Genomic DNA, 27441 nt, shown 5'->3' on the forward strand with positions numbered 1-27441 from the left:
ACATCATCATTACACATATATTACTGCCAGAGGCAGCTTTGAACTCAATAAATGGGTGTTGGCCCTATGTTTAAAATGTGATAGTGTTCACTGTTTAATCTGTGATGTGTGAAAATGTGAGGTAGTGCACATATTTAGTCATTTTTGTTTTCTGTTTTATTCTTAGCAAATTTGGTTTTACCTCATTTTAATTGTGATTGCATTATGTAAAATATACTCTCAGTTGCCATATTTAATGGGCTCTATTGTGACAAGCGGAACATTTACATCCATTGAATGAAACAGCCAATCAGCTTTGTTGTCCATCATGGACTCTTGTATTACATGAGAGAATGTAGTGACAGTCCAGAATGCAATGCTTTGGTTCAATGAATCTCTTTGATGTGTTTTCAGCTGCTACCCTGAAGAGGATTTAACCATCAGAATACTCTGTTCTTTACCTCACATTCACTGTAATTTATTGTTTTCTGTCATGTGTTAAAAAATGACTCATCGTTTTGTGCCTCATGTCAACCATAATATATTCTTAGTCGTCTGGGAAATTGAGCCTTACGTTAAGGTTCTGAGGAATAGCTTTTAAAAACACGTCTGTTTTAAAAATATCCAGAAAAATACGTCTGATTTAAAATGCACTTACTATAATGAGTTTCTATCTCTTTTTTTTGACTATTCAGTCCAGCAGTCTTAGTTATTTTAGAGATCAGCGCGCAAAATGGCTTGCGATAACTTTCCTTTTGCCAATTTTACACTCTGTCGAAATGAGCAGCGACGGGTTACAGGAAATGAGTCAGATTTGGGGGTGTTTCCCAGCAGAGACACATTGAGCTTAATCAGGCTCCACTGAAGGCACATCTGAACAGCTGTTCAGCATCAGACACATGATATATCCTGGCATCTACTCTCTCTAATTCCCTTTGTTCCCCTTTGCCGCCCCTGAAAATATGCTGCAGCAAAGTCTTCCTATTGGGCAACTCGGAAATGAATAAGCTTTAAATAGTACTGAAAATGTTCCTCAAAAAAAACAAAAAAACAAAAAACTCTGAAGTGTGCTGTTCAAGAATGGCTTGATCATCTGGTTAGGCCTGAACCAGTGATTAAGATGTGACAGAATGATGCTGGAAATTTCTGGTCACACCTGAGGAAGCACAAGCTGAGTCAGAAAAACAGTAATAGACACAGTGCACTCTGGGTAAACGGCTGAACAGGTTCCAGTCTCTTGCATAAAGCTTTGCCGCTTCTAGGCCATTTTTTTGGCGTAACTTCGGGTTTCTTTTGTCTAATCTACCCTGAAAACTTATCTGTGTAAAACCATTTAGTGATTCGGTATTTTTTCATGCATGTCATGGTCCCTGCTGCTGCTGCTGGTGTCAGATTGGGCCAGCCATTGGGGGGGCAGTTATGTCTTTTGGTGGTGGCCGTACCGCACTGTGTACTGTATGTTCTATGTTTCCACTTAGAAAATAAAATGATGCATATTTAGTTTTTATTATTTTGATGTGGACTGACCACGTATTTGCACCCCTGCCCCCTACTCAGCCAACTACACCCTGTGGACCCTATCCCCCTTTGGAATATTGAGTATTACGGAAGCAAATTTGGATTCTGTGTGTGTCTGGGGGGGAAGCTGTTAATTACATGGGACAAAGTTTTTTTCTTGCAGGGCTATGTCAGTGATTTCTATGTCATGTTTCCGGCTTCGGGGTTGGCAGTTGCATTTTTCTATTTGGGCAGCAGGGGGCCCCATGCCACCATGTTAGGCTTTTGTATGGGGACAGGTTGTGGTCATCTTCAGAGAGACTGCTGCCTGTTATTAAAGGAGCCGTGATATCATCCTGCCATCACATCTGTGTTCTCCCGACTTCATCAACGCTGCCTTGGCTCATTACTCATCCATATGGCATAACTTTTCATGTCAGTGCTGTGATCGATTAAGACTTTTTCAAGTCAGGACTTCTACTAAAAGAATTGATTTGTTTGCTTATTTTTACTTATTTGGGTCATTCTTTGTTTTGACGGTTCTTTGTTTATCTCAATGATGTTTGTACCTTTATTATTCCTCTCAGTGGAGCATGCCTGGCTTTCACTCTTTTGGAATTCCATATGCTGCCAGATGATTTTCATAATAAAAGTCTGATGAAACTGTATTATTTTTGTTAATTGCAATAATTATTTTTCTTCCTGGAGAAATGCATGGTTTTGCACGAAACTGTCTTGAGGCTGCGTTCTTGTTTTCTTAGAAAAACACTTCAGGGCCGGATAACGGTGCATTTGGACCTGCTGCTACGTGGAAGATAAGCACTTCTTTGTAATTTGAATTAAGAGGAAGTGTTAGGCTGGAGGTGGCCTCCGGCCAGGACTTCATCTCTTTCCTGCTTGAGAAAGAGGGGAAGTGCTCATCTATCAACAGCCCTGTTCAGCCGGGCCCTCGTATTGGAGTTTGCCATCCTCCCTCTTGATTAGCACTCACCCCTAACTCAGTTGCATTCATGCCGCTACATCCATAAAGTGTTGTGGGGGTTCAGACATTATGGATGACCTGGTGCTTAAAAACCCTCTGGGCATAAACACTCGCCATTCTGCACTACATTCATACAGTCTTCCGTTGACGTTGAGCCAGACACATTAGCAAAAATGAATATTCAGTTCTGTATTCCTGTACATGTTGAAACCACATGGACCGAATTTAGACGGCAATGAATATTTGTCTGATACATTTTCAACACATTTTGTAAAGATCAGTTGGTTTGTGTTTTTTTAATTCCCAAAGAGCCAGATCTAAACAAAATATATTTTAAACTAAGCTGCAAAACATAGATTCGAATGATTTACAGCTTGCTGAACATTTAAGTGATGAAGTAGGGATGTAAAATTTTGTTGATGGACACTGTGTACTGCCAGATCCACCTGTTCATGTTATCTCAACTTGGCAATTCAGGGACTGCTCTGATATTCGGGACTCTAGGTCTTTCTCCCTGGGAGCACCGCATGATAGAGGTCAACCAGTCCTTTATGCAGATAAATACATTTACAATAAATTATCACACATTGAAATGACTAACGCAAACAACATTTTGAAATATAACTTTGCAATATATTTAAATTTTATTTTACATAATATGTTCAAATAGCATTTTCATCTGACCAGTAGGGGGTACATTTGCACCCTCGCTAAACTCAACTGTGTGCTCTGAGATAGTGTGGCTCTTACTGTACATGTCAGGTAAATTATTCTTTTGTTTTGGAATGCAGAGGCATTCAAGTCACATCAGGTAAGAAATGGTGTACCTCATGGTTTAGTCTTTGGTCACCTACACTTCTCTCTGTACACTGTCTCTGTAATTCCAATCAACAAGTTACATAGCCACTACTATGTTGATGACATCAATCTCCCATGATGCACCACTGTCCCTGCTCAGGCTTCATGCTACAGCTGAGATCATAAAAGTCTCCTTTAAGATTTCTTGTCAATACTGGATGCATTGCTTAGTCCTTGCTAACATACAACCTCCTTATGTGATAATGGCAGATTAGCATCCTGCTAACTAATCTTCACCACTTTGGTTAGATAATGCTCCTCCAGTAAGCCTGTACAGTAGGTAGTCAACAAGCCCGGGAGGCTTGTCAGTGGGTGGGTTTTTGCACAGCTGATGGACTGTGTCGTCACCTCTGATGTCCTGAGGCGAGGCTGTAGGGAAGTGCACAGGGCAGCCAGGAAGCATCTGTTTTCTGGAAGTTCTAATGCTCACAGCTGCTCAAGTGTACGGCAGAATATGACTGAGGGACTCTCAAGAAGATCAGGTTTCGTGTTGCCATTGGTGCTTCAGTGCTTTAATTCTTGCCTGCCACCTGCTTTTGATTCCCAGCCAATGTAATGACTTTTGAGGGTAGACTGACAAATTATTGTGCAGAGCGTGAGCATATGATACCAAATTTCTCCTGTATAAAATTTCTCTTGTATAAAATAAAAATGTGTTGTTTAAATGTGCACACATTAGATTTATAAGCCCCTATGGTTATTTCAGTAACAAACTAGCTGACCGCTTCGAGAGAGAGAGCACAATCACAGCAGGCTATGCAAACACCACAAACTGGTTTTATTTTCTACCGGCTGAACTTAGCGGATGAAGAAAAAAATATACAAAAAGTAAAAATTTTATAAAATGATACAATGGCATTTTAGTAATGTAGTTGATACCTGACACACTCGTTTATATTTTCTCCTCCAGCATCTGCATTAGATTCATTCTCCTCCAGCATTAGACCATCTTTATGTATTTAAAAAGATTATAATTATACTTTGCACTGCAGTTTTTCATGTATTTCATTGTACCTATCAAGAGCTGACGTATATAACAAATATAATAACTGATACTTTATTGATCGCCGTGGGGAAATTCTCTTTAGGCCTCCCCAAACTTGCTCCGTAGCTGAGAGTAAGCTGGCTGTGAATGGCAGCCACCCACAGCAGCACCCAGGGAGCTGGGAGTTAAGGGCCTCGCTGAAGGACCCGCAGACGTGTCCAGGCTCAAATCTGCAGCCCTCTGATTACCGGCACAGAGGTTTTGCCCACTGAGCCATTATTTATATATGAAAAATTGTCTATAGTTGTATAGGTATAATATGCGTATTTATTGTGTGACTTTTGTATTGTTGTTAAGCTTGGTATTTGTGCCCAGACTGCTGCAGAAAAGTCCCTCAGGGACAAACAAATCATGTCATCAATATATGCGATATAGCTAACAACCTCCTTATATTTTGACACTGTGTTGCTATCTGATGAAAACCACGTATGTCCACTTTTTTGACAAATTTGATATAGACGAAATGTTGATTCTCCTCTGATTTGCGCATTTAACATCGAAATTGACCAACGAATAGATGTTTTGTCTGTATGAAGTATGATGATGATATACGAAGTCATCTACTTAACTAGTATTTCTGTTGGTGCTAGTTTACATTTGTTACATGTTAATAGCACTTCATTGACCCCTTGTGTGTAAATTCTCTTTTCACCTACTCCACCTTGCTCTCCGTGACACACAGACACTTATGAGGGTGACAGTAAGCTGGGCAGCGATGGGCAGCCACCCATAGGGACGCCCATGGAGCTGGGGGTTAAGGGCCTTGTTCAAGGGCCCAGAGAAGTGACGATTCTGCCAAAAATGCACTCGAACCGGCAACCATCCGATCACAGGCTTAGCCTGCTGAGTCACGTGCTGCCCCCTCGTACTCAAGATGATCTGTATGGATTACTTTATATCATTGATTTTAACAACTTAACACTGACAGCTAGATAGCAAGCTAACTAACATCATTGTTAATTATGAATATAAAGCAGGAGTAGTTTGCATCTTGATGACACCTACATATCAGCCATGCTGACAGTAATCCATGTGATACATTTAAAACATTAAACCATTCACCGACGATTCTGTAAAGATCGGATTCTATTTGTGCTGCCAAGGGTGTATTATTACTTTGTTCTAGGCTTATTTTGTGAAGCACTTTCTGAGAAAATGCCTTTTTTCACGCTCCTGCAATATTAGATTTTCGGAGATACGTGTTTTTCATCGGACAGCGACGAATATTTAAACGGTTATACTCTTCATCATCGCAGGCCGCGCACGTACTTCCGGTCTTCCCGCCACCGAAGCTTGTTCTCTTCTCATACCATTTTCGTTCCATCCATGTCTCAACGCCACGGCATCTGAAGAACACCGCAGAGAACATCAGCGCCATTACAGCTGCGCCTCGGCGTCCAGAAAAGCCACATTTTCCGATGATGATTAATCTGTGAGGGGTCATCAAATATCGCGCGTTTCTTTCAAGACACGTCTCTCCAGTCAGTGTCCTCATTCGACACCACCGCACATCACCATTCTGAGTGCTTGGCGAAGCTTCATGCTCCTTTTGAAGAGCTTGACAGCACAGCGTGAAATGCTCTTCTCCCGAAACTTAGCTTACGCTACCAAGCCATACAGTGATAGCTGATCCTTACTCCAGACAGACGTGGTGTTAGAAACTGTCGAACAGGCGCTTACATCTTCGGGTAAAGCGGTTTACCTTCTTGCCCCAACTGTGATAGATTTGCGTGACTGTCCAACAACTTCTGTAGGCCATAGTCTGCTTATTGTATCCCACGTATCGCTGTTTAGCTTCCAAACAGGACTTGTGCTTGTTATGTGTGCAGATCAGAATTGGCTGACATAGTGATTTGATGCCCCCTGTTGGACGCTGAGTGAGATCCTCTGGGTCATCCATGCAGATGATTGCTCATTCACAGGAGGAGAAGGTAATAGATTAAAGCAGCACGATTTAAGGAGATTCCTTTAAAAGTTTTTAGGTGACGATCCTGACGATCCTCCCTGCCACTAGAGGGCGCCCTCACCTCTTGTCCCTGCTGATATTGTCACAGAGCGTAGACAGATACTGCGTGAGCTTGACCATGAGCACGATGATGAGTCCTATGGTCAGCACGCAGGAGGGCCAGAGGAGTGACTGTAGCGCGCTGGCGTCTCCATGCTGCCGTGTGAGCAGGACGTTTTCCTGCTGCTCGCTGGGGTCGTGAAAGCAGGGCAGCCGCTGAAGGACCCTAAGGCGCTCGGTGATATTCCCGATCACCACCCGCGCCGTTGTCTGGTCCCTGCTGCACTTTGGCATGTAGAAACACTGACGGGAGAGGGGCAAGTCGGAAAACACAGCAGTTCATATTCATCATCATTTAAGGATGTTGAATGTGCCTCTTTGTCGTATCATTACCATAATTAATACTGTAATTATTCAAGCTGATTAAACTATTGTTGTTGACTGTTAATAACTCCAAACATATAATTCTTAGTAATAATATTCAGTGTTTTTCTGTCACAACTGACTTATAATTCATACTTATAATTGAAATAATTAAGATTCATGTTCTCTTAATGTAATCACGCCGCGCTACCTGCTGTGCATATTGATTGTGTATTTTTGCAAAGGACTGATTTGAAGGAGATTCTGTCATTATAAGATTTTTGTTAATAAGCAAAGCTGCGGGTAAGTATATTTCTGTAGGAAAATGAGTTGCTGTTACAGAGCCAGTAATGTAAGCAGATGTAAGTATTCTGTACGCTACGTGAAGATTTCTGTTGACCTGTGAGCTCAGCTCTTGTGAATCCTCGTTCTGGGACAGTCGGGCGATCCTCCCAGAGGCGTTGATCCTGACGAACACCTGCAGGCAGGGGTACCTGGCGACCCCTCGGCAGTCAATGCCACAGCTGTAGCTGCAGTTCATCTCCGCTATCACTGTGGAGTTGAGAACGGTGCAAATGGACTCCTCCGTCCAGACGCTTGGATGGAGGGAAGGAGGGGAGGAGGTGAGAGGAAAAAAAACATCGGAAGGTTGAATCAGCAGACTTGGATGTCAACACAAAGGGGCAGAACATGCAGCGCATGGAGCCGGTCTTGCGGGGTGGGGTCCTTCTTGACCAAAATGGGGTCCCTCCATAAAGAGAATAGGAGGACAACCCGTATAGTAGTGGTATAGACATGATTGTTCAATGGTGGGTGGGATCGCTTTGTCCGGTCAATAATATCCACAGCCAACAGGAGGTCAGTTACACCTTTCAAAAGCCTCGGTCACTTTGAGCATTTTATTTGTTTTGTCTTTCGATAAAGTTTGCATGTATCTTACAGTTATAATATGGGTGGAACATGAGGGGCAGGCTGACGTCATGTGACATATGTAGCTAATTTCTGTTCATTTATTGCCCCAAAGACCAAGGGCCGAATCTCATCATTCATTCTGCAGATCCAGTCAGACCAATGTGTCTATCACTCGACCAAACTGTATGAAACTTGACTTAGTTTGTAGTGATAAATTTAAAAGTCATGTGTTATCACAAGTAAACTGAGAAAATCAAGGAAAAGACAATTAACTGTGCAGTGAGCGATATCCGAAATGACTTGCTTTTTTCTTCCCAAATATAATGATGCACTCTGTGATTTTAATAATATACTTTACCTCAGTCTCATATTTAGTGCTGTTAGGGAAAATTCGCAGTTTCTGGCAAGAGACAGAGGCTTAGCAGGCAACACCAAAATGATATCTTGGCAGGCACAAACCGGCCTCTTCTCTCACGATATGCGAAATGATGACATGTCTAGACAAGGATTAACACTTGGCTTTGTTTTGGGAGATTAGATCATGTGTGTGCTAAGAGTTATGTTACTGTATGTAATTCTATTCTTATTTGAATGGATGAAATTATTGAACGGGATGAATTCTGTTATTAATTCTTTATTTATGAAACAAAACTGCAGGCAAACACATTTATGCAGTAGTTAGGATAGATTAGCAGTTTCCAGCCCGCAGGGTAGTAATCACTTTAAGGGATAGAATCGCTTCAGGAAATGTTGTGCCACATTACATTATTATGTAGCTTTTTCATGCAAGTTTACAGTAACAGAAGATGCTGAGATCCTTAGCATTGTAACCACGGCAATTTAGTAGTTGTACACTTAAAAAACACACAGCATGGTGTGTGTTATTATGGGATTAGATTTTGCCCTTGGATTTTCCTGGATATCATATATGCCAAATGTTTTATGCTGCATTTTTCATATATTATATGTATCAATATGTCATGGACAATACAGGTTATATTTATAATGGAAGTGACGTGTAAGTGATAATTACCAGTCTAATTGTTAGAGATGAGTTTTTATTAAAAAGCATTTTCTGTATAATTGAATCAATATTGCATGCTTAAAATCCAGGCACAGCATCAAAGGCAGTGAGGTCTGATGTAATTGAGGGTGCATGAATTCTGCATGTGATGGAGCTTGTCAGAGGTCAGAGGTCAGAGGTCAGGTGGTACCTGTCTAAGTATGGACGCACCACTGTGACCCCGAGGATAAAGTACATCAGGGCGGCACAGATGACCATAGTGAGGCCCAGCAGGATGGCCCGGTCTTCTCCAGCCTTATATGCCCTTACCGCCTTCCTCTTGTCCTTCAGCTCATACTGATGGATTTTCTGGTAGATTTTCCTGGTGCACGAAACAAACATACATGCACGAAATTTGATTAAAGAGCCCATGATTGGATTAGCCGTGACCGTGAATCGTTTGACTCCAGAACTTCCGGACGTGTCACAGAGGAAGCTGGCTTTTGTCCTGCCGTCCTCCTGCTTCACCACCGCCTCACCCCCGTCCTTCCTGAATTTCTGGCACTTTTGGGATTAATGAAGCATCCATCCATCTACACATCTGGCATTGCTGCTAACTGGAAGGTCATTCAAAAATCCGTGAAGCCCATTTTCCAAAATAACTGTTGCCTTCTCCTAATGTAGCATGTACATTTTTTTGTCCAGAACAAAAAAACTACTTTAAAATCCCCATTTGGTGCAAAGATTTCATACGGAATTTTACCTCTCGAATAACACATTATTAAGAAATACAACATTTGGCTCCCACGTAGTCTTGTATAAATTCTATAAAATGTTGATGTGATGTTTCTTTTGCTGGGTTACATATGGCAGAGTTTTTGGTTCTGTAGTAATGGATTTTGTAAATGTCATTGGCTCATTACTTCAGATTTTATGGTAAAAAACATCTGCTATATTGTTTGTATATATTGCTTAAGACCTTAGACTTCGGTTTCTCATTTCTGAGATGCAAGTCAATCTATGGGTGTAAATTATGGGGCGATGGAGGGGGGCGGGGGGGGGGGGGGATGGGGGAGATGGAGGGAGGGTTGTAACCCCCCCCCCCCCAGTAATCAAAATAGACCAATGCATGTCCCAGGAGTCCTCTAAATGGGTGGAGACCTCAACCCCCCTCCAATGTTCAACCCAAAGTAATGCCCTTCAGTTGATCAATTTGCTGATCACTACAATTACACAATGCAGTTTTCTAACTAAATCTATTACCCAGCCATCCTCCCGCTTTCCATAACTGCTGGAGCCTAGATCCTTTCAGGAGCAGAAGAACGTCACATATCACTATGATATTCCATTACAGAACAGTTGTTAGCAAATTAGGGAAAATCTGGCCAACATGTAAGCAATCAACACTCATAAATTCACACTAATTAGCTAGATTAAAAAAACTGAATGCAAATAATTCTGAGCCATTATTTCCCTTTATGTTTAGAAAAGGTCGAGTGAAATTTATATGTTATGTTTTGTTTGGATTCAGAATAAAACAAATTGTCAGACTGCATTCAGCAGCGTATAAAACGTTTTTGTGAACTGCAAAACAAAACACAGTTATTTATTTTTCCACTAGCGTTTCAAAGGTAACTGAGGAAAAACAAAAAACTAAATCTTTTCTGTAACACAACAAATGATTGTTAAGTGTTCATTTGCTCGGTGCGTTTCGCTTCTGAGTTAAATTTCATCATAACAATGCTATATATTCTCTCAATGAGATGGTATCACTCACACAGACATAAAAGCAATAAGGGTCAAATATGTATTAATGCTCAAATACAAGACAATGAGAACATGCTGTTGAACAACTCTCTGAATGGTACAGGGTGCCGGTCCGTGGTACAGCACGGATCTAGCTCTGGGTCCGGACCGGCGGCTGACTGCCCTACCTCCTTCCGTTGCTTTGAGGCCCCTTGCTCCCGGTCAACAGGAACATGTCTCCCTCTGCCCCGTCAGGCAGTCTCTTCTCAGTGGTCTGGACCGACCTGCCGGAGGAGATGTCTGTTAAGCAACCCCCTCCTCTCCTCCTGCCCTGACAGCCATGTTACCCCCCTCGCCCTGTGACCCAGCCCTGGAACGGGCCAGGAACCCTGTCGCACGGGAGGAGGAGGCAGATCGGTGACAGTGACTGAGTGGGCAGCCTGCAGACTTTCCTCGGAGATGGAGCGTGCGCCTCGGGGCTTCGGAGGAGGGGAGTAAACACTCCCCCCTTGTCGCTTCAGTGCAGAAGAGCGCGGAAAGTCACGAGGTGAGCGCCGGCGGCTGCGTCTGCAGGCAAGGAACGGCACCTCTTCGCAAGGCAAACCTCTTGCCTGTCTCGTACCTGCCTGGCTGCTAGCGAATCCCTCCCCTCCCTGTTCATTTCCAACTAACTACTCATCGGGAAAAGCCGTAGATAATTAGGCGCCACAGGCAGGCTAAGAAAAGGCATCGATCCTCCCCGAAGGACTCTGGCGTTTGCGAGGAGACGAGTTTAAAAGCTTCCCTAGTTCCCCCAGGTAATTGGCCTCGTCGGAGTGGCTCATAGCAACGGCTGCGAACAGGTGTTTTTCGGAGCGCTTCAGAGGCCAGCTATGCCTAAACAGAGCAGATTAGCTTCTGCACCCGGGCACCTGTTTTGATTTCAACACGTGGCGCCCTCCCCATCCATGATTGGACGCCACGGAATCCAGCTCCGGAATCAAACCCCCGGTAAACATTCTGTGCTTCTCTGTTCCACCGCATCACAGCCGCCGCAGAAGAAATCTTCTACTCCAGCTTGTTAAAAAGGATCCCAGAAATGGTCTCCCAACGGATGAGCTGCTTCGGGAACATATTTATCCCTGCAGCGTTTGGCGGTGGTCGGCGCCGATGAGTAATCTGTGTTTTGCAACTGGTGTCCTCTTGGAATGGTTCACATGATTAAAAAAAGATCCCTTCAGGAAATGACAGCAGGTTCGAGAAGATGCCTCACCTGTCAATTGGCTGGACCCCTGTCTGGGTTGGTCCTCAGAGACTCGGACTTCCTTGCGGACGCCTAGACGTCTCTGAAGCCGCTTCAGCTGCCTGACGTTGACCGGATCCCGGCTACCATACGTCAGGAGATGCTTAATGACCGGCTGTCATAGATGCGGAGCGGCGTCAGCACCTCGAGTGTGAATGCGAGCGCGGAGACCGGCCAAGTCTTTGGCTTACTGGTGGCGGAAAGCCTCTGGTCTAATCGCCCCGTAGAACAAGCAGCCACGCCACCTCCCAGCCGCGAAAGCCCGCCGTGATCCCATCGTAACACCTGTGGGTGACTGGCAACATCTGGACTATTAGACCGGTTGTGGCATCCATCATCAGTGCGATGACTCTGCTCTGTTCTGAGTAGCTAATTATAAACCTATCATCAGGACACAGGACTGTGCGCAGACGCTCGCAGGAAACGGCTCTTTACTAATCAAAACAAAAAGAAGGTCAGTGCCATAGAGCATCCAGGTGTGCAGAGGGATATTCAGGTCTCCTTTTGTCACACTTGTCACTGGATTTCACATATTACATTTCTGCAAATGCGTGATAAGCCGCAAAAACTGGACAAACAAGTAAATGCAATGGCAAGGCTACAAACCCAGTGTAGTTTGTGATTCTTTTTTTTCCAGGCCATTCACTCTAAATTTGCTGTACTGAATCTCCTGAATCCAGTCCTAGGTGCCTTCCTCGGCCTGCTTTAAATCCATCGTCCCAGCTGATGTCGCCGGCACTCCCAGTGAGAGCACAGATCACTCCTCGCCGCACGCTCACTGCTGCTTCTCTTTCATTTTCCAAGTGCCATTATTATTATGACCTTATTATTATTTTAAAGTGTAAAATTATTATTTTAAAGTTGACAGATGTTTTTGGTAGCAATTTAAATGTCCCAGGGCTATACTACAGTATGTCATGCATATGTAACGTTGTACAAGTTTATATAACTATAAATGGTCATGGTTTGGTAAAAAGAAAGAAATGATTATCTGCAGTACTGTAAGTACATTGCAATGGCTCTTTTTCTTTGTTGAGACACACAATCAAAAGTAACACTTACAGTCTGAATGCAGGGTCAAGCGATTTATGTGAGCTTCAGAGGTCCTCGCTCAAGGGCCCAACAGAGGTGAGATTATTTTGCCGAGGCTCGAACCAGCGACCTCCCCATGACAGACACAGAGGCCTACCCCGCCTAGCCACACGCCACCCACCAGTGGCGCCCCCTACAGGATGCTGGTGGATCACAGGGCGCTGATTCACAGAGTCACACAGCACACGGCATCACTCAGCACGCAGTGTCGCTCGTGGTGTCGTTCACAGCCCTGCTTCTGTTAGTGCCCCAGCTCACCCTGTTATTTAACACCTGATTACATGCCTAATCTTGCATGAAATGGTGATGCCAATTACACCGGCGACGGCATACTCATGAAAATGAAACAATAACAGAACGGCCAGGAAATTAAATGAAAAATCTTGTAAGTCTGAGCCGTTGGTCACAAAACAAGCTCCCCCTCTTCGCATCCTCAAGCCCTGCTTGTTCTACATAATGCCATGGTGAGCTATCACTTATGGAAGATTATTTCCAAATACAATTTACATTTTCTAAAAATAGACATTTTAGATGGTCTGTCTGACAAGTTGAAGCATGTCCGACTGGGAGCTGTGGAAGCCTGTGTGCTGATTTCGGACACGACCCGAAGAACAAGCCAGATGGGAACAGGGAAGTTTTAACTCTAAGGGCAGTTTATAGCGACAGCAGTTCGCTTAACCATGCAGAACCCACGCCCAGAGAGCCCAGGGGGGAGGGGGGGTCCCTAGCCCTGGATGTATGAGGCTGCAGTGTTAACCGATGAACCACAGTGCCGCCCCAAGCGGGAACTCTCAGCTGTCGTAAACAAGCTAAGAACAATCTGGGCTTTGTCGCAACATGCCGAACATCCGACCCGATATTAGAAACACAGTTACACCGACGAACATCTAATGACCTTCTTAAAGAGAAGTTTTTACAGAAGTGATCAAAATTACAAATCAAGTGACTTTTTTTTGTATTTTACAAAGTCACTGCTTACACAGTTATCCATGAAATGAAGTTAATTATGGTATTTCCGCAGTGAAAACTCTCTCACGTCACAAAATAAAAGGTCGAAGCTCCTCAGTCAGTGTAAACAGACCGCAGACACGTGCTCTCGTTTATGGGAGTTTTCACGTGTTTTCTTGACCCAGTAACATCTGCAGGATTATCGCTGTTTGGAAAAGGGTGAAGCAGCCAGTCTGTTACTCTAATGTCTATTCTTCATACAAATCCCTACAAATATATTTCATTTCTACATATACACACATATACACACATACACATATACAGTACATACTGTATATAGTTCAAGGTTTGTGGGGGGGGGGGATTAGGTGTGTTTTATGTTTCCATGACAAAAACTTTTAGCTTTTTTTTTTTTTTTTTTTAAGGGTTTGCCGAGTCTTTTTGTCTATTTTACCGCAAGGGCGCCATTGCCGACTCCAGAAAGTTAAGGGAGTAAGTGGATCCAGGAGGCCCTGACTGGCTTGTGGGTACATCACCCACCATTAGGGGGCGTCCTTGTGAGCTGTGCTTCACCGACCGCCACGCATCTCCTGGTGGCCAATCGGGGTGGCTCTGAAGGAGCCCTTCAGTAGCCCATAAATAATTTACTGAGCGCAAATTACCCTGTGAGGGAAAAATAACATTGGAAAGGGGTATGGGGGGGCACTCAGGTAAATGAGAGCCATTTATGTGATTTAATGAATCAGCTGAAAGGTGGGTCACCGTGGGGGCCTCTCAGCCGAAGACAAGCCTTCATTTGCCCACTAATTACCTCCCAATCAGAGCCTCTGCCTCCACCTCACTCCAGCATCAGTGCAGCAGCTACATACAAAACTCCAATTAAGTGGCAAATTTAATTAAGCAAAAGGGGGGGGGGGAAATCAGAAATGAGAACAAAGGGTGCCCAGTGCATTGAAAATGTAGGTAACCAGGCTAACGGGATCCTAACGACTTTATTGTCAGCTGAAATTGAGCGACTGCCCATTGTTACAAGCTGTGGCCCAGTCATAAGGTGGGGGGGGGGTGGGTACCTGTACAACCAGCCCTCTAAATACATCATGAGCGGGAAATTCTTTATGAAACTGACTGTTCATTGGCTTCCAATGCTTACTTACCCCGCCCCCAACACACACTTCGAGTCACGGATATCAGGTTAACTTTGTCAAATCATTGCGACTGTTTTTGTTTTCAGGCAGTAGCTTAGACGGACTTGGTGCTGATACATGTAATACACACAAACACACCCTTTTTCCTAGCTTTGGCTTCTCCTGCTCTTTACTCCATAGTCTATTTCCTAGAAAAACTTGTGCCCTCTTGAATTGTGTGTTTAGGAGTGCCTTTCATGTACGCAAATAATATATATTTTCATATATTTTTTTATACTGCTGCAGCCATTTTGTAATTTGGATTTCCTCCCCAGTTTCAGTATGTTTTCCATTATTGCCCATGTTCTTCTTTGCAAAGCATGAAATTAATTTAGGCTCTAATGAGCTTGCAGTGGTCCCCATCATCGTTAAATTGAAACAAACAAGTTACGGCAGAAGCAGTACTCAGGTGAGGAAATGGAAAGCACAAAAAATGGCTGATCTCCTGCCTGAGGAAGAGTTTTCGAAATTTTTCAAGATTCAAGAAGAGTTTTCAAGAAAACTACTCTACTATGCATCAAAGTTTGGATGATGGTTTTAAATTGAGAATGAAAATACCCTCAAAATCAATAATTGTTTATCAAGTTTATTATTTTGGTGCATAATTAAATACCTTCTTTTTTATTTATTGAAGGCATGTGGACTCAAGAAAAGTATCGGCATTCAATGTTCTTTACGTTAACGGTTTTCATTTGAAACTGCCCTTCTCCCCCAGACACTAGAAAAATTTAATTAAATTGTTACTGAACTAGAACTTTTTTGTTCGTTGGTTCATGTTTTTGTAAAATAGAAGCAATGGGTCTGATTTACTAAAGTTTTGCAGCAGCACAAACCTTCTTTGGTGTTAAAGTAGCACTATTTGAATTTACTAAAGATGCGCAGCGAAAAGTTAGCGGTGGAAAGGGGTTGGCAGCTAATTTCATGACTGGCCATATTGCAAATTCCCTTTCAAAATGCAAAATTCTTGGGGAAGAGAGTATTTAAATGAATCACCAACTTGACTTTCTAGGATCTGCTATTGATGATCTTAACCTGAAGTTTGTTTTTGTTATTAGTAAGTCCACGTGTCTGATAACCACATCTATCAATCTGAGGCCTGAATCACAAAGCTAGATGTCTGGGTTAGCAAGGTAATTTGTCGGATTTAAGGGAGTCTGGGCAAAATATAAGGAACAAAGATTAACTCCATTTAAACTAAGTTATCCAGCCAACCAACATATCTTGCTGTGTGATGCAGGCATCCATCCATCCATCCATCCATCCATCATCCATCCATCTTCCGTCCATCCATCCATCTTCCATCCATCTATCCATCTTCTAGCCACTTATTCTGGTCAAGATATGGAGCTATGCAAAAGTCGTAGGCACTCAAAGAAAATGTTTAAAGCTATTTTTCTGGGTAGTAAATATATTTTTGCTCAAAAAAGCTGACAATTTAACATAATATATATGCTTATAATATATGAAAATGAACAGTAACACAAGTAAAAAAAATCAAGCAATAATTACTGGTATCTTTTGGATGGCTAGATGAAAACCGTTTTAGTTCCCAAACCTCTCCTCAGGGGCACCCCAGCCATTCCATTTATTCAGTACATTTCACCTCCAGCTCTCTTCATTAATTAAACTAAATAGCTAAATAACTCAAGAAAATATAGATTAGCCAAACATGGTGTGTCAGTGGTAGAGTCAACAAACCCATCAGTACTATTGGACGGATGCTGTAAATTCTGTGGTGACTTTGGGAGGGGTTTTAATACGGCTAAGCTGACTCACCGTAACAGATATAATATCATAGTTTTAAACCAGCATGTAGCTGATTTAAACGTTTACTTTGACTGGCTAAGACTTTTGCATAGCGCTGTATACGGGAGAAACTGTATTGTTTCACCCCCCAAAAAAAAAAAATCCCCCACCAGATGTTTTCAAGACTCAGTAAATAGCTCAGTGTGTGTATATAGATATAGTTGTATGTGTGTTTCCATTATGATAGGCAGGATGATGACAGTATAGGAAAAATCGGCTGCTATATCCAGACCCTCCTGAGAGGGACAGTCGCGGGAATTTTACTTGTTTAAAACATTTTAAAATGTTCTGAGAGCAGAACAAAAAATGATTGGTTCAGAGAGATAACCAATCAGATTGTAGAGGAGGTGGTTCTTGTTTGGTTGGTCACACCTCCTCCAATTGCTTGTATCCACCTCCTGTGTAATCTGATTGGTTATCTCTCTGAACCAATCAATGGTTGTACAGTAAGTAAAACTCCCATGAGTGAGAGGGACACACACCAGAGAGCCCAGATGAGGGATCAAAGACTGTCCTGCCGGCACATAGGTCCACAGCTCGGCTCTCCAGACATAACATAAAACGTTCTGCACACCACAGGTTCTACTGACAGGGATTTCATTAGTGTGCCAAGTGTCTGCTAGTGTCTGCATGTGCTTTTCGCCCAGTATTAATTTCTGGCTCTTGCAAAGCCTCCTTTCATCATTTTAACTGTTGTTCTTCCAGTGGCAGAAAACTAATTTTACTCCAATCTGCTGGAGATGGTCTCCACTTCGTAATTAAAGCCACCGGCCAATTTTACCATACAGTCAAACAAAAATCAGAAATATCTCAACTACAGAAGAAGCCAAGCTAGTGATTACTGCATCAGGTTTTTCCTGGGCTAAAGCTGCACAAAGCTTTTACTTATTAGCAAACTGGTTGCGGATACCTGTCATCATTCGATCATCCAGATTTTTGGTTCGCCAACAAAAATGTGTCATTAATTATGGTAGTAAATCAGTAAGCTTTGTCTTCATACTGTTTAATCTGCCTCCCATCATGGATAGTTAGTTGAGTGTAAGAAACTCCGACTCAAATAGTCATGCACAGAGACGAGCTAAGCTGGGATATGTAAAAACCAAAAACATCCTTGTTCCAGTACTCGTACAAATGGCAGATAAAGTATAATTATCATTGTTATCAACATCATTGAAATTCTACTACCAATTAATGTAACAAACATATCAGCTGAGTATCGTGACTCTTTCCATTCCAGTTCTTAAAGAGCCATATGATATTTTATACCTACACACATTGACACATTAACTCTCATGCAACAAACAAAGATAAAATTAAAATGCTGGAATTGCTGATATGAGAATGATTCCCTTTGTGACAGCCCTTCGGAAAACATGCAGAACGACCCGGTGCAGTTTAATCAGCATTTAAGTACAGAAAAAGAGGACATCTGGAAAGCACACCGCATATTCTGCAAACCTGGTTCTGCAATATTAATGACAAAATAAGTTGCACTGTCGCACGTTAATCTCCTCTTAACAGCATGGGAAAGAATAGGTTCCTTCCTTTAAAGGAAGCGGTTCTTGCAAATTCGGTTCCTTTATCTAAAGTATGTTAATCCAAAATAGCTAGAGTTTTATTACGTACCGGCAGCGTCTTTAACTCGTCCGAAGTGTTAGTGAAGATGTGGCAGAGGATTTACCCACAGTCTGCTCCAGCTCCTAACTTGTGGCAAAGGTGAATCCTGGCAGCCCCCAACCTGCGAAGCAGCCTTCAATGCCTCCTAGTTCATTTTCGATTGAAGTAAATGGCGCCACCTTCTTGCTGGAATGCTAATTACCACCCTGCGGCGCTGAGGACCCATCAGCGGCCGCCCCATAAGTCTGGGGTCTGTGGCACTCCGTTTCCTAAATGGAGGAAGCCTGTTGATTATATAACAGGAAAGCCAAGGGCAGATAGACGCATATCTCTCCCTTTTTCTGCCGTGCACATTCAGCCAGTCACACTCCGTGGGCAGAGAGCTGCATCGCAGCCCCTAGTGACGACAAACGTGAAAAAATAAGAAAACTTCCAGAGTTAGAAATCTCATTTGGCAAGTCGGAAATTCCCAGCTGTTAGCGGTCCGCATCTAATCTTCATCTCCACTTAAGCTCCACCGTCCCATATTCTTTCATTAATTGCCGGTCCATTCAAGGCTGTGCTGATCCAGAGTCAGTGCAGGGTAAAAAGAATGTAAAGAGAAGCGCATCGCAAAGAGAGACAGGATCTTTGCCCTATCCTGGACCGTCTCTCTCTCTCTCTCTCACACACACACACACACACACACAAACACACACACACACACACTGCTGTCTGACGCTGAGGGTGATTCAGAGCAAACAACAAAGCAAACACAAGCTTGCATTTAAAAAACAAAACAAAACTCACATATCTCATATTCACAGTTTACCAAACATCATGACCACATACCCAATCGTCAATGCAGTACATTTAACAGATATTAACCCGAATGAGGAAAATCTCACTGTATTAGATAAAAGCAAAATCTATGCCTTGATATACCCCCTCAGAGGAGAGGAAAACGTCCGATTCCTGGGCAGGATTTGAAACAACAAAAACACAGATGGGAACACCTGGCCATCTTACCTGAAGAGGTTCCCACACCAGCTGGCCCTCTTGGGAGCTGCTGGAGTCTCTGTCCCCGTCATCGGTAATCTAACCTTCGTCCTGAACCTCATCACCAATAACAGTAACGCCCAAGACCCACTGTCACCAACATACTGCTGAAATGCGACTTACGGCGCAACCCTGTGCACGATTTGGCGCCAAAACTGCGAAACGATGCATCGTAAGCCGTTAATTGACAAAACTGGAGAAAAACTGTTCCATGAAAACTTTACATCCCTGTGCGGGCTAAGATGCAAGCCGCGTATCTGCTAGTGTTCCCCTGCTCCAGTGCTGCATGCCCTCTGCCGGGACGTGCTCCTCACCTATTAAAGGCCCATCAGGCTCCGGGAGACACCGAGCGTGGAAAGGCCGGCCGGCCGGATATGTCGTCCTTAATGGACATTTTGGGAAGGACTATCGTGATTGGACTGTGACCTTACCGCACTGCAGAGGTGACCAGTCAGGAGACAATGAGAGGTCTGGGGTTTAATTACTGCACTGGGCCAGAGCAGCCTGGCCAAAGTAGCAAGAGGTGGAGAGTGTAACCGTTATTAATGACTCAACGTGCTTCCCATTAACCAGCACGTCCAAGAAATAATTATGAGTGTATATGTCCTTCTTTATCTGCTGACTGAGCGCCAGGGATGAGCGGTAGCCGGTGAATAAGGGTTTCAGGTCATTTCAAGGGCCGCTTCACAGCTCTGAGGACCTTTAAGTAAATGCTGCCTAGTGCAGGAACAGACATCCTCTTCAAATAGTTCAGCGTTATCTTCCATTTTAATATGCGCTTCGAGCTCTTATGCTCCACGGAGTGTACTCGGAAAAAATGTATCGGTATTAAATTCACGCGCTGCCAGCCCTTAGCGTTGACCCATCGCGGTTATCTGCGATGCAATTTTTTGGAGGGGTAGCGTAAATGAAAGAGGAGGTCATTCAGACATGCCGCTAAAACACAATTATCACTTAATGGACAGTAGGAGAGGACTGCCTTCAAGCCAACCTTGTGGGGCCGTCCATGCTGTTATTTTAAAGTTGTTTGATATAGATTATGACCCAGGTTTTAGCTGCCAGTGAAAGACAGAGGCCAGTCCAATGAGACAACAGCTGGAGCCCAACGTGGCTTAGTGGATATAAACATAAATCATGAAAAGTCATCTTAAATAGTTTTTTCCTTCAGCTACGATGCACAATAGACAAAACTCTTTTTTTATATGTGATCATGCAATCAACAGATACACTAATGAGTTTATAAGCAAAGTGCAATGCATTCTCCATCACTGGACCATTGAACATTTCCTAGAAAAAAAAAAATGGCTTAATTGTTCTCAGAAAAAAGTCTGATCGGATTGTTATGGTTTCAGCCATAAAAGCACCTCAAAATGTCATGTGATCTACACTAGAAAATGATAAAATAATTAAGGATGTATATGGGGACAGTGAAGGGGGGTGTAGTGGTGAATGGCTCAATGGGCCAAGTCTCTGTGCCTGTGATCAGTAGCTCACTAGTTCAAGCCCCAGCCTCAACAGAACAATCACATATCCACGGGCCCCTGAGTCGGGCCCTTAACCTCCAGCTCCATGGCGGTTAAGACACCCTGTGTTGAAAACCCCCAAGCTATGAAGAGCAAGATGAGAGGAGCAAAGAGACAAAATCCCAATGTACCTGCACTCAGACCTGTGCAATGGCCAATAAAGGATTATACATAGCAATACACACAATTAAAAAAAATCTAAATAACTTTCTCTGGTGTTTTTTTTCGGCACGATTGGCTTCAACATTTCTCTTTCTTTTATTCCATTAATATGTTTTCACTAGACTGTGAAGTGCTTATGCATTGCATTTTTACAATTCAGTTTTCTCCCATCCATCCATCCATCCATCCATCCATCCATCCAGCAGGGCCAGTCAATCCTATAGGTGACACAGCTGTCTACTGCGTCACCTTCTGAGGGGTGTCAGCTGGCAGTGATTCCCGCCTAGGGTGACCCCCCCAGTACCGTCAACCCCCAGAGTTCACAGAGTTACCCCTCAGTTCCTACCAAAATTCACAGTGGTCACACGTCCTGTCACATCGTTTCATAAACTTAAATGCCGTACTGTAAGCCAACAGCAAAAATCATCCCGTATGAATGCCTGTAGAATTCAGCTTATTTTAAAATGCATGACCTTTTAAATTTCAAATGAAGTAGAATGTTCCAAACATTAAGCTGATTGAAGTTCCAGGCCGGGGCCCCGATTTGATCAGTGTAAGTCTTCAAGGCACCAGGCCACCGACAAACACTCTCAGGACATAGGATACGATACTCAATGGTCACTTTGAGACTCGATGGCCCTCCTGAGAGTTCAGCTACATTGTCTTTTTCATATCAGTCACTGGTTTTGACAAGTCCTCAGAAAGCTGTTCTTGAATAAAATACAGTGATACAGACAGGAGTTGCATGCAGTACATGTGGATGGGGTGGAAAAGCACAGTTGAAATCATTCTCAGTGTTTACTGGGGCTTAAAAAACAGGAGTGCGACTCGAACCCTGATCAGTGGAGATACTGATATTCTGACACTGTATTTTATGACTGTATTTTTTCCTGTGGCTTGCTGTTGTTTTCAATACGCCATCGTCAGTTCCTTTCCACAAAAAAGACGTACTGACCAGAAACCTAGCTTTGATTTTAGATAATAAATCTAAGGTAAGTTTTTATGCCTTTATACTGGCTAAATTAACATATCAAGCAAAGTGATATCAGACTAACATTCAATATTAAATGCCTGTTTCAGAATGAGCATCATCTTTCTTTTGCTTTCACTTAAATTTCAGCAAACTCAGGCTCATTTTAATAAATTTCCATGAAATCTCGCAGTTTTTCTTTCACCAGTGTGTGCCTTTATATTTCTGTATTAACGTTTTTTTAGCCGTTTCTATAAATCAATTTAATCGTCATTTTGGATTTCCAAAGTGAGATATATACCCTTTGCTGTACACATTTGAGAGTTGGTCAGTGGGTAGTACCCTTGCCTTTTGCCACATGGTTGTGGGTTTAAACTCCCTTCGAGTGTAGCCTTTCACTCCACGTCGGGTGAGTTTCCTCTGTGTCCTCTGAGCAAGTTGGGGGAGGTGTAAAGAGAATTTCCCCATGGGGATCAATAAAGTATCTATTATTATTATCCATCCATTTTCCAAACCGCTTATCCTACTGTGTCGCGGGGGGTCCGGAGCCTATCCCGGAAGCAATGGGCACGAGGCAGGGAACAACCCAGGATGGGGGGCCAGCCCATCGCAGGGCACACTCACACACCATTCACTCACACATTCACTCCTACGGGCAATTTAGCAACTCCAATTAGCCTCAGCATGTTTTTGGACTGTGGGGGGAAACCGGAGGAAATCTATTATTATTATTATTATTATTATTATTAATACCACATGTGCTGTTGTGTTCCCCAAACCAGCATAAGACTTTGTGCTCTGGCTGTCAGAGAAAATTTTGTGAGAAATTTTCAAAAATTACTGAAAAGCAGGAAAACAAATAAGAACTGGTCACCAATAGTCATTTGTCTCCCGCTGTATGGAAATATTTTGGATTCCATAGAGACAATATTAAGCAAAAGCAAGTCATTTGTCCGAGTTGCTTTGTGTCACCATAACTTGGGGCAAAACCACCAACTTATGACAAACCCTATTCTTTAATAAATTATATTTTTGCAAAGATCATGTCCAAAAGTACTTTCAGTCATGTCCCTAGTCATGTACAAATGCATTTCCAATCATATCCAGAGTATTCTCAGTCATGTTACTGGTCATGTCCAAAGTACTCACACTCATGTCACTACTCGTATCCAAAGTACTCTCAATCATATCCAAAATACTCACACTCATGTCACTACTCGTATCCAAAGTACTCTCAATCATATCCAAAATACTCACACTCATGTCACTTCTCATATCCAAAGTACTCTCAATCATATCCAAAGTACTCTCAATCATATCCAAAGTACTCTCAATCATATCCAAAGTACTCACACTCATGTTACTAGTCATGCTCACACACTGAGACCCACATGTTGTCTACTGTTCGTCACTTTTAAGGACAGGCAATCAATCTGGGAATTGGATATTCTCGTCCTGAGATCAAGAGGTCGAGTGTGGATCGCTCCTATTCTTATGATGCTGTGATGCTAGCACACACACACACACACACACACACACACACACACACACACACACACACACACACACACACACAGACAGGTTTGCAATTATATCTCTGTGGAAATTCTTCATTCATTTCTATGGGGAAAACTCTAATCCCGACATGACAACCGTAACCCCCACCCAGCCCTAACCTTAACTATAAGTAACCAGACAAAATACGGGACTTTTGGCATTTTTACTTTTTTGATTGCAGTCACAGATTTATATAAAACTGAGCTTCTCCCCATGGGAGCTTCTCCCCATTTGGTCCCCACAATGTAATACACACACACACACACACACACCAGCAAAATCATACTCCACACACAGATGCAACCGCAAGCCTTTCATAACAGACAAGACTTTGCCAAGGTTTCCGTCTCCCTCAGGAACACGTTACCACTCAAGGTTCTCTTTGTTTCATTCATCCATCTATTTCCCATAACCGCTTCTCCAGTGCGGGGTCATGGCTTGCCTGGAGGGTATCTCAGTAAGCTTTGGGCACAGAAACATCCTACATGGGATAAATGTGTTTTCCTTATCTCTTTGAAAAACACAAGAACTCCCTTTAACTCAGCGAATCTTCATCTGGAGTAAATCGCTGTTGGACAAATGGCAGCGAAATAAAAATCCATAATAAAACAAACCATCACCGAGGCATATGAGAAACGATGGAGATTTTATGGATGGATGTGTGATCGATGGGGTTAGGGAGACAAGAATCCTATTTTAAGACATTCAGAGATGCTTCAGAAGAGAGGAACTTGGAGATAAAGTGTTCCCCAAGTCCCAGAAGACACTTATTTTTAGATCCAACTGTGTTCTGTAAGATTTTCCAAAGTGATTCCCCAAGAGAAAAACCTTGGAAATTTAAATCTAAGCAGAAATGTATCATCTTTGTGCTGCGGGAATTTCATTTTTCTCTCGGAGAAATAAAATCGGAATATTTTTCTTCTGGTTACTCTCCACGTCTCTGTAAACCTTAGGCGATGTCAAACCCCAGCTGGAACTTTAGAGAAAATCCACGGTGCCTCAAAAAATCAAAGCCAGGAAATAAATTCAGTGAATACCTCACTGCAATACCTCACTGCAAGGCCCCACCAGTGTTTGCACGTATGTGGTGCAGCAGAAACGTCAGCGTTTGCAAACTGAAGAAAACTAATTACAATCTTAATCGCTGAAACGTGAGAAGTGTGCCGAGGCCTGTTCAGAGCTCGCCGTCAGTGCCGTCTCCATGCCACATCACCTTCGAATGTAACCCATTTCCCAGTTAACTGGTTTTAACAGTTGCTTGGCTGTAGTTCTGCTGAGGCCTGTGTGTCAGGGATGTTCCACGTCAGAAGACTTTCCGTCCGCAATGGGCTCGAATCCTTAAAATGACTAAACGACTCCGAGTGTTTTGAAAGAAATCAGCGGACAATTCTTGCTGTTTAAAATAAAGCTTTAATATGCAGGGCAATAGTTCTGAGGATTTAAGGCGGCACTTTCTGTGATATACTAAGGAAATATTTATGAAGCTTAAAAAAAAGTGATTAAAGCACAGAATGAAGGCGGGGAGAGAGACACACTATTGGCATTCTCTCAGTCTGGAGCGCCTCCCTCCTCTGCTTTCTTAAGCTCATCTGAAACTTACAGTGTGGCTCTGGTCATCCTGCTGGTGGCCTCCCTGAATGTCTCTGGGGGGCGAGCTCACATAGCCAGACTTGGCTGATTCCTCTTCTTCTTAGTATAATTTTTTTTACTGCACAATTTGTCTATCTATCTATCTATCTATCTATCTATCTATCTATCTATCTATCTATCTATCTATCTATCTATCTATCTATCTATCTATCTAACTTTTGTTTGACTTCTTCGAATGATGCAGCTTCGATCTAATCTTGAAACTTCCAGCAGGTATACTGCGATAACATGTATTATTTTAACGCAATGCATGTGTTTGGATTCTTGGGAGTCCCACGTAAGTGGAAACAACACTGTGGACTGTTATATCATGTAAATATACTGTACAGAGATATGTGGGGGGGGGGGGGGAATGCCAGTAATGCTAACAAACTGCAGCGTGTACCTTCTGAGTAAAAACTCATGGCACCGTTCCTTGTCCCAGACAACATTGCCTTGAATGGCAATTTGCAGAATAAACTAATGACACTATTACAAGTACTGAGCAGACTATTAGTAGAATATGCATTATAACACTGTGCACGAGAGAAATCAATTCTGAATGGATGTGGAGCATTATTCAGCTCTCATACGTCTGTCAATAATAAACTTAGTGATCACTGTATTGTTAAATACTGCCTGCAGACTAATAATAAATGTATCGCTACACTTGGTCACTAACGTAAGAAGGTTCTGGAGCCGCGGCACACTTTTCCCCAATAACTAACCTGTATTGTTAAAATACAGATATTAAAGGTAGACAATATGCTTTTGTTGTTAAGCGCTGTTTAACCTTTATGGATGAGTTTAACTATAGTTCCCTGTCTATTAATATTAGTGGGTTTTGGAAAACTAATCCGCCCAACTACTAACTAATTTCCTTAAACAATGTTGTACACCCACGTCTCTCTGCCTCTAGATACTTATAATATCAGATTAAAGAATTTCTCTATGTAGAATAAATGTAAATGATACGGCAATGGTGTGTTTATTTTATATATATGTGACGAGCAGATGAAAACCGAATAGATAAGAGAGGAAAACAACCAGCAAATAAACCGAAGGATAAAATCTCACCTCATTTTCGAACGGGAACTTCTGAAGTTTTCTTCTGCCTGCATAACGGACTTTCACACTTGATCTCCGCTTCCTTGTGCTTCTGCCGCAGGAAAAGGACTAAGGATGCGCTTCGGGTGGACGCTGTTCGTAAGTGACAGGAAATAGTCATGGGAATTGTGCAATTGTACCACTAAAAAGTTTCAAAGCAAATTCATTTAATACCACGTCTAAAAATAACACAACGCGTATTTAAAATTGTATAAATTAATTGGACACGTTGTTTCCTCTAAATTATGTAAGCAACAACAATTATACTATCTAGAGACCATATGTATGTTAATCTAAAGCCTGATGTGGTCACTTGGTAGTATGAGACTTTAAAAACCGGGGGGCTGGTTAATATACACTGTTTTAATAGTTTTTTTATGACCCGCTGTAAGGTCACTAGAAGACTTTCCCTATTGTGATTTATGTGATATGACCACTAGGGGGCACCATACGCTTTACGCTGATGGGGAATAACGTTTCCTTTCTCCTTCAGGTCCTATTGGTGAGTCATGGAAACACCACGGGATAACTGCTTACTCATGTTTCTCCCGTCAGCAGTGAAGAAACTTTTCAGCAGAACTCATTAGAGACATTCAAAACGCATTTTCTGTTCCGAGGAGTATATGTACATAGTTTTATAGTAAACTATGGCTTTTGTTTTGCTTCAACACCTTAATAAAATGGGATTGCTTACTCTGTGACAGAGTAAGGTCACATTGTTGCATATCTAATGCAGTTATAATTTAAACCACTTGGTGTCTCTATTTGCACAAAATCAATTGTGCTTTTTTTTCAACCCCTCCTGGGACAGATCTTGAATTTCCGAAACCAAATCATTCAGCCATGATTAAGGATGATCCCAGCTTTAGATAATAATAGGTCCATTCTAATCTAGAAATGTGCATGAAAACGATTATCCTGTTGGCGTTTTGAAACGAATAATCGATCAAATTCTGAAGTGATCAAAATGCAGAGGGAAAAACACTTTACACTGACAGAGAATTACGTTTCGTATCTCCTGGAGAGCTAGGTGCCCCATCCTGGGTTATACCATGTCTTCTGCCTGTAGCTTCTGAGAGGCTCTGGACCCCCGCGTCCCTGCAGAGGACAAGGTGGTATAGAAAACTGATGGATGA

The 27441-nt window shown here is 42.6% G+C and overlaps 1 protein-coding gene across 1 annotated transcript; it reads right to left on the minus strand.

Annotated features, from left to right (window-relative positions):
* Positions 1-4071: 4071 nt before the first annotated feature.
* On the minus strand, positions 4072-26362 carry LOC125716881 (calcium-activated potassium channel subunit beta-2-like). The gene is made up of 5 exons (XM_048989691.1): positions 26276-26362; positions 10579-10674; positions 8856-9026; positions 7130-7325; positions 4072-6669 (listed from the first exon to the last, which is right to left on the minus strand). The coding sequence occupies exons 1-5, from the start codon at positions 26317-26319 to the stop codon at positions 6385-6387; spliced, it is 792 nt and encodes a 263-aa protein (XP_048845648.1). The 5' UTR covers positions 26320-26362; the 3' UTR covers positions 4072-6384.
* Between the last annotated feature and the right edge of the window lie 1079 nt (positions 26363-27441).

The sequence above is a fragment of the Brienomyrus brachyistius genome, chromosome 21 (genome assembly GCF_023856365.1).
Source record: "Brienomyrus brachyistius isolate T26 chromosome 21, BBRACH_0.4, whole genome shotgun sequence".
NCBI classification, from domain to species: Eukaryota; Metazoa; Chordata; class Actinopteri; order Osteoglossiformes; family Mormyridae; genus Brienomyrus; species Brienomyrus brachyistius.

Coding starts and splice junctions, on each gene's coding strand:
- LOC125716881 (XM_048989691.1), bottom strand. CDS start 26,319: ATGCAGGCAGAAGAAAACTTCAGAAGTTCCCGTTCGAAAATGAG. Junction 10,675..26,275: donor AGTTCCCGTTCGAAAATGAG/GTGAGATTTTAT, acceptor CTCCTCCGGCAG/GTCGGTCCAGACCACTGAGA. Junction 6,670..7,129: donor CACAAGAGCTGAGCTCACAG/GTCAACAGAAAT, acceptor CTCTCCCGTCAG/TGTTTCTACATGCCAAAGTG.